This window comes from Sinocyclocheilus rhinocerous, unplaced genomic scaffold (assembly GCF_001515625.1).
Source record: "Sinocyclocheilus rhinocerous isolate Xijiao unplaced genomic scaffold, SAMN03320098_v1.1 scaffold554, whole genome shotgun sequence".
Classification (NCBI taxonomy): domain Eukaryota; kingdom Metazoa; phylum Chordata; class Actinopteri; order Cypriniformes; family Cyprinidae; genus Sinocyclocheilus; species Sinocyclocheilus rhinocerous.
Genome location: NW_015627893.1, coordinates 615,305 through 622,863, shown reverse-complemented (window position 1 = coordinate 622,863; position 7,559 = coordinate 615,305). Strand labels below are relative to the sequence as shown.

Sequence of the window (7,559 nt, the reverse complement as noted above, 5' to 3'; positions counted from 1 at the left end):
AGCCTTGTGCAGATCTACAATCTTGTCTCTGACATCCTTTGACTGCTCTTTGGTCTTGCCCATGGTGGTGGGAGAGGTTGGAATGGAAGATACAGATTGTGTGGACAGGTGTCTTATACACCTAGTTGACATTAGGAGTAACTTCTTAAAGTGGCCGGACTAATCTTTGTTTCACATGGGCACATAACCAATCTGTGGGAGCCAGAATTCTTGTTGATTGGTGGGGGATGAAATACTTATTTCACTCATTGAAATGCAAATCAATCTCTAACCTTTATATAATGTGTTTTTTCTGGATTTTTTGGTTGATATTCTGTCTCTATCCATTCAAATAAACCTACCATAAAAATGACAGACCCTTCATTTCTTTGTTAGTGGGCAAACTTACAAAATCAGCAGGGGATCAAATAAATATTTTCCCTACTATATTGAGGTTTTATTATTGTAAGAATTATTTTAAAATCTATTAATAGCATTTGCTGCTAATATGCCAATAAATAAATGAACGAATAATAAATAAGAATGCATTTAAAATGCATTTAAAATGAGGAAATGTTATATATATTATAAATGCTACATTTTTGTATTGTAAGGAAGATGTTGTTAAATTGTAAATTGAATTTGTGTCATTGCTGTCAGTAACGTGTGCTGTTGTTCTGTAGCTGGGTGATTTCTATCTGGAGCTGCACTGGGATTTCCAGAGCTGGGGTGAGTTTGTGTTTCAGTCGGCAGAGTCGCTGTGCTAGCGGATGAGCTCCCAATAACGTGATATTTAGCCCCTAAAATGCGAATTTTACCAGGTGAACCCCACCAAAAAACGTGTATTTTATTCCCCGGAATGCAATTTTTTTTTATCGGGGGAACCCCCTCGAAACGCAGTTGGGCTAGTTTTGAGCAATTATGCGGGGTTTGTTGTGAAAACCTGGCAACCCTGGACTCAGAGCTCGCAGAGCATCATGGCAGGGATGGAGCTGGCGCCCTTCAGACCGTGGGATGATTTTTTCCCTGGTTTCGACCGCTTCTCCAAACCCGATGTGTCTGATTTAAGCAGATGGAATAACAGAGTGATCAGCAATCTGCTTTATTATCAGACCAACTACTTTGCAGCCGCTACCGTCGCAATTCTGATTGTCGGGTATGTAAAGGTCTTAATCGTGTATATATACTAGTGTAACCATCATTCAGTCTGTTATCAAAGCGTGGTCCAGAGTGCTGTGCGTGTGACTGTATAGTTTACACGGCATTATTTCAATCTAGAGCGTTAAACACACAGTGCGAGATCAGAAACACCCCGTGTGTGTGTTGCTGTGAGGAATGTGTTGACGGTGGAGCCACCCTTCTTTGGCTGTGTGCTGTAGTGTTGTCAAGCTCGCAGGCCTGGGGCCAGTGAGTCACAGAACTAGCCTGGGGCCAGTTGCATAAACATAGCCACTATGGTAAGACTGTGTCTTAAGAACTAGTTTGACCAACTAGTTGTTAGCCAAGAGGTAATCAGACTTACCTTTTGGATTCAAACGAGACCATTCTCCCTCTTTATAACTGACTTTAAGAAGTTATGACCAGTTTTAAAGAGAAAAAATTAGATGACTAACTTTTTAAGTCTAGTCTAAGCGGTTTATGCAACCGGCCCCTGGAGTCCAGAAGCACACTCAAACAGGATCTGGATTACAACACCGCTCATTTTATGACAATTGATTACAAACGGGATTCCGGAATACCACGACATGTTTTAAAGTCCCTCATAAATAAATAATAGTATTAAATATAATATTAATTAAATATAACATACAAATAAAACATTGTAAACAAACATTACAATTTTAAAATCAAACAAAAAAATGAACTGCAATACATCTACCTTACTCTTTGGTGTGTGAGCTAAAAAAAATGTTCACGTTTAAGATGTCTTATCATTATATATCCGATCTGATCCTTTCCTGGAGATGAATGTTAAACGGAATATTGAATAGAGGGCGTGGCTTTATTGTTGCGCTCCTCCTCGCTTCCGGTTTTAGCTGTATCCCTTCTAGCCACAACCCGGTTGGTTAGAAAAGTAAATAAAGTCCATTTTGATTTCATGCGGACTTTAAGGCTTTCTTTATTTTTTTATTATTTCCGTACAAAATTTTACAATTCTTTATTTAAAAGCCATATTTATTTCTTTATGTTAAAACAATGGTTGAAAAGGCCAGTTCACACCAAGAACGACAATTATATTAGCAGCCACACCAACGGACAATAACATTATATTTATTATAAGCACATACTGAAGTGAGACTATAAAATAAATATACAGATAACTATACTGATAGCTTAAAATAAATATGCAGATAAGTGTAAGATAACTATACCAACAACTTAAGATATCTTTACCGATAACTTTAGTATTGTTACCTTTCTTGATGTGAATGACCCTTAACAGTGTCCCAACTGAGTACTTCCTGCCGTTCACACTGACATTAGGAGCCCTGTTTCATCACCCGTTTGCAGGGATTAAAGTGTTCCGTCGCTACGACGATTTCCGTCAGTTCATAAAGACAGTCACTTGCTTCATTCCTGTATGATTCAGCCGTTCGAACGAATCAATTGAATGAATGATTCAAACGTTTAATGAGGCTCAGAGGTGGCATGAGTGCAATTAAATTCCTACATTCATGTGGAGATTAATGTTTTAAATATACGATTTTGAATACAGAAATATGATTCAAAAAACTGAAATTATACGCTAAAAATGAAACTAAATCGCTGTGGTTTCTTCAGTTTTCTGAACCCCCTGGGCATGTTTGTTGGTGGGGCGGTCGTGGCTCTGGTCTTCATGGGCTCGGTGTGGGCAGGAGAGAATAAAGCTGTGATCAAGAGCTTCAAGAAGAGAAATCCCACCCTGTTTGTCGCGTGTGTCCTGGGAATCAGCTACCTCCTGCTGTCCTTGTGTGGAGGAGTGATGGTGTTTCTCTTCGGCATCACACTCCCCGTGCTCTGTGAGTACCGGTGTCAGATCTCCTGAACCTGCCTTATTACGGCTGCTCCGTGTCATTTTTAACATGTTTTCTAGGACTTTACACTGACATTAACTGCTGTGGATGCAGCATCACCCCAAATCAAACACCGTATTTGGTCGCCAGTGCTGTTGTAGAAATACTCCGTTCACAGGCATATTTGTCACCCACACTCTGAGAAATAAAGGCTTCAAAAGCCATTCCATTAATGACAAAAACCTTTCAGTGAACAGTTCTTTAAAAGAACCACTTTTCTTACAAATTTGATCCTTTCACTATAAGGAACCTTTTATGCAATGCTTTTCTGATTAAACCATTAATACCAATAGGGAAGCTTTATTTGTAAGAGTGCAGGATGCAAATTGAAGTAAAAGTGTTTGAGGTTACTCAAGTATTTATGTATGATAATACAGCTGTTCTGTACAGTATCTCATTTTAATGTATGTCATGTTTGACACATGCCTTTTATTACTTTTAAGTGTAAAAATCCTTCCTGTCATTTATCCCGTGACCAAAAGAGAACACTTCCTGGTTTCAGTCAGTGAACAGTTCTTTAAAAGAACCACTTTTCTTACAAATTTGATCCTTTCACTATAAGGAACCTTTTATGCAATGCTTTTCTGATTAAACCATTAATACCAATAGGGAAGCTTTATTTGTAAGAGTGCAGGATGCAAATTGAAGTAAAAGTGTTTGAGGTTACTCAAGTATTTATGTATGATAATACAGCTGTTCTGTACAGTATCTCATTTTAATGTATGGCATGTTTGACACATGCCTTTTATTACTTTTAAGTGTAAAAATTCACTTTTATCCCATTTATCCCGTGACCAAAAGAGAACAACTGATTTGATCACTGAGTCATTCATTCAGTTGATTCGTTCGAACGGCCGAATCATTCAGGAGTGAAGCCAGTGACTGTCTTTATGAACTGACGGAAATCCGTCGTAGCGACGGAACTTTAATCCCTGTGTTTGATGCAGCACCTATAGATATATATATGTTAAAGTAACATTAATAGTGATTAATTGATGTGCATTAAATGTGTCTGCTGTGGTTTCTTCAGTTTTCTGAACCCGCTGGGCATGTTTGTTGGTGGGGCGGTCGTGGCTCTGGTCCCATTTATCCCGTGACCAAAAGAGAACACTTCCTGGTTTCAGTTTTTCACTGAAAAATTATTATTACAACATTTTCGCTAACTAAAAAAAAAACACAAAAAATTTGAACATTGGATGAAAATGTAGCTTTGACTACCTGAAATAAGCACTAATATTACTAACTGGAAATGAATAAAAACTAAACCTGAAATAAAAAACACTGAACTGAAAAAAAACTGAAATTAAACTTAATTAGTAATGTTTAAAAATGACTCAAGCACATTACAGAATTACCCAAATTAAACTAAAATTAAAAGTGAACATTTAAAAATAAAAGCTCATTCAAAATATTGATTAAAACCTGTAATAGTATATAAATAATACTCATGTCATTTCTTAACCTGCATGACTTTATTTCTTCTGTGGAACATAAACGAAGATATTTTGGGATACAGTGGACAGTCGAATAAATACACTTCGACTCTTTTTCAAGACATCCTTTGTGTTCCACAGAAAGTTTGGAAGGACATGAAGGTGAGTAAATGATCAGAGACTTGTCATCTTTGTGTAAACTAAGGCTTTAATGTTGGAGGATTTGAGCTAGTACAGTATATCAGTCACAGAGACATAATGGACAGATCTCTCCTCAGTTCTCTGATGATTATAACTATGAGAGTCGGGCTGCATGGGTGTTTCAAGCTGCTGCGGAAACCAGGCCGAGATCTAGCAGCGTGTTTTGCTTGTAGTTATAGCAACACAAAACATCATCATCTAATTACGCTATGTTCAGTTTTAGCAGATCAGATTCTCTGCCTAAAACCACGGCATGAGCCTTTTACAGCAGGCTGCCCTATTACTACTATTGTAACGGGGTCTTAAAATAACTTTACATTCTGCACAATCTAAAGACTGAATAAATAAACATTTGAAATTATACTTGAATTGTTTGATGTCTATGAATTACATTTTTAAATTGTATTTATTTATTCATTTATTGTGCATGTCAAATTAAGCCGTTTCCAGTTTATCGCTACGTGTGTATTTACATGTGTAGATATGTATAAACGGACATTTGAAAAAAAGTAATATACTGCAATGAGGAAAGATGCATGTTCACTGGAGACGCTAATAGAGCAACTGGGCTTTAAATACAGAATAGATGGCCTTCTCTGTCGTCTTTTTGAGCGCACGGTCTCACTGAGGTCTTGTGTTTCGCCCTGCAGTGATCCTCATCCACGCTTCTCTGAGACTTCGCAGCATGAAGAACAAGTTGGAGAACAAGATGGAGGGCGTTGGCCTGAAGAAGACGCCCATGGGAGTCATACTGGATCTCCTGGATCAACAAGAAGAGAAGGTCAACAAAATCCAGGATTTCCTGGAGAGTAAGCTGAAAGACTGAGCATGTGTCCACTACAAGCAGCCACTCTTTCTTCTTGAGTTGTTTTGTGTTTGTTTTGGTCTTGGTTTGACAGCCAAATACCAAAGCGGAAATATCTTTTAAAATACCAAAGTATGATAAGTTCCAGTCACGTCACAAGGAAGTATGACTGGAGCTGATGCTGTTTTTAGTTCCTGCTAGTATGAGACTGTCTGTCAAACTCTTGTCCTAGCCAGACGTGCTAAACTCATTCCCAATGTGTGTGCAGCTTCCATTGACATTTTGTCTATGTTTGGGTTTTATACATGATGAATTGGCATAAAAGTGTATGCTTTGTAAAGCTTGAATAGATTTCTATAGACAGAGTCACTGAAAGCACTTTGAAATATTGTCATACCTTATTTTTCCGCTGTGGCGAAATGGTCATCGTTCTTCTATCGCACATTTGTAACCGTAATGAACTGTTTTCATCTGAGCTGAAATGACATATGATGGAGGAGTGCGCATTTATTGCATCTCTTGCCAAATTGCATGTTTTGTTTCTTTTCTTTGGCTAACGCAAGCTCTGCAGTGTACAAACATTTACATGCTTCTAAATCAATGCACAAAATACGGTTTGTTTGCTGTTTTGAGATGATTTAATAAAGGTGGCGTGTGGAAAGGTGTGGGCATGATACGAGTCAGTACAGAGTCAGAAATCAGACTGGGTCCAAACATGACATTTCATTTGAAGTAATGGATTGAGGCACAGTATGTTTGGGATTGGGATCAAAGTTAGTGTCACTCAGATTATGTTTTCTTCAAGTTACCTTCCTTTAGCTACCTTTATGTCAAGTCAAGTCACCTTTATTTATATAGCGCTTTTAACAATACAGATTGTGTCAAAGCAACTGTACAGCATTAACTAGGAAAATAGTGTGTCAATAATGCAAAATGACAATAGTAAACACTAATTTTCAGTTAAAGGCAGTTTATCATTGAATTCAGTGATGTCATCCTCCAGCTCAGTTCTAGATTTAAACTGCAAGAGTGTGTCTGCCTCCCGAACAATGTTAGGTAGGTTATTCCAGAGTTTGGGCGCCAAATAGGAAAAGGATCTGCCGCCTGCAGTTGATTTTGATATTCTAGGTATTATCAAATTATGCAGTGATAGGAGTTTTTTTTTTACCTCATAGAGGACTTGTAGTTTGATTGTATATTATAAGGGATAAACATAATTAAATAATTGTACACCATTTTGAATCGAGTTTTAATATTTTATTAGCTAAACAAACGCAAAGCTTCCACCAAGAAAAAATAGTTCAAGCAAGAGTACAGCGCTGACTGCTGTTACCCGGATGAGCCTGTGTTATTAGCTTTTACCGGTTGTTATCAAGGGATATAGCATACCTCGGGATGTCGCGACTGACCAATCAGAATCAAGTATTACACAGAGCTGTGTAATAATTGGTTTTAAAGCATTGCTTTTGATAATTGCTGATAATGCAAGCATGCTTACCCAGATAATAGAGAGTGGATTGCGAAAACACTTTCTTTTTAGTTTGTTTCCTGCTCAAGCATGCACTCAGGCTGCAGAGCGGTTTAAGATATGCAGCCAACAAGTGCTAGTTTTAAATAAAGCCTTATTTTTCACAGATATATATATATATATATATATGTCTCATTTGTTGTGCTTAAAGGGGTCATATGATGCTGCTAAAAAGAACATTATTTGGTGTATTTGGTGTAATGAAATGTGTTTATGCGGTTTAAAGTTAAAAAAACACATTATTTTCCACATACTGTACATTATTGTTTCTCCTCTATGCCCCGCCTTTCTGAAACGCGTCGATTTTTACAAAACTCATCGGTCTGAAAAAGCGAGGTGTGCTGTGATTGCCAGCTATTCAGTGCGTTGTGATTGCCCGAATACCTCAAGCGTGAGACGGAAATCTTACGCCCCTCACCATACTGTGATGATGCCCTCTCCGGCCGGAGCGACGAGACAAAAACATTAAAACCCATTACAAACGAGGCATTTGTTGCATCCAGTGAGGACATAATTACTGATTATAATGACTTATACTGTCTTTTTACGCGTTACGTTGC

At 37.8% G+C, this 7,559-nt stretch overlaps 1 protein-coding gene across 2 annotated transcripts; it reads left to right on the top strand.

The window, feature by feature from the left end:
- The first annotated feature begins 911 nt into the window (after positions 1 to 911).
- Positions 912 to 6,132, top strand: arl6ip5b (ADP-ribosylation factor-like 6 interacting protein 5b). 2 transcript variants are annotated; one of them, XM_016548348.1, is made up of 3 exons: positions 912 to 1,135; positions 2,761 to 2,978; positions 5,317 to 6,132. In XM_016548348.1, exons 1-3 carry the CDS (start codon positions 957 to 959, stop codon positions 5,490 to 5,492), a joined length of 573 nt encoding a protein of 190 aa, XP_016403834.1. In that variant the 5' UTR covers positions 912 to 956; the 3' UTR covers positions 5,493 to 6,132. The 2 variants fall into 2 exon arrangements, 1 of the variants encoding a protein (XP_016403834.1); XR_001639751.1 differs by lacking the exons at positions 2,761 to 2,978; positions 5,317 to 6,132 and adding an exon at positions 4,063 to 4,113 and having other exon boundaries at positions 1,054 to 1,135.
- The last annotated feature ends 1,427 nt before the right edge of the window (positions 6,133 to 7,559 follow it).

What these genes read in the sequence shown, in the direction of transcription:
- arl6ip5b (XM_016548348.1), top strand. Translation starts at nt 957, where the DNA reads ATGGCAGGGATGGAGCTGGCGCCCTTCAGACCGTGGGATGATTTTTTC. An exon ending in GTCGCAATTCTGATTGTCGG is followed by an intron (nt 1,136 to 2,760) that starts GTATGTAAAGGT and finishes TGGTTTCTTCAG; the next exon opens with TTTTCTGAACCCCCTGGGCA. An exon ending in CATCACACTCCCCGTGCTCT is followed by an intron (nt 2,979 to 5,316) that starts GTGAGTACCGGT and finishes TTCGCCCTGCAG; the next exon opens with TGATCCTCATCCACGCTTCT.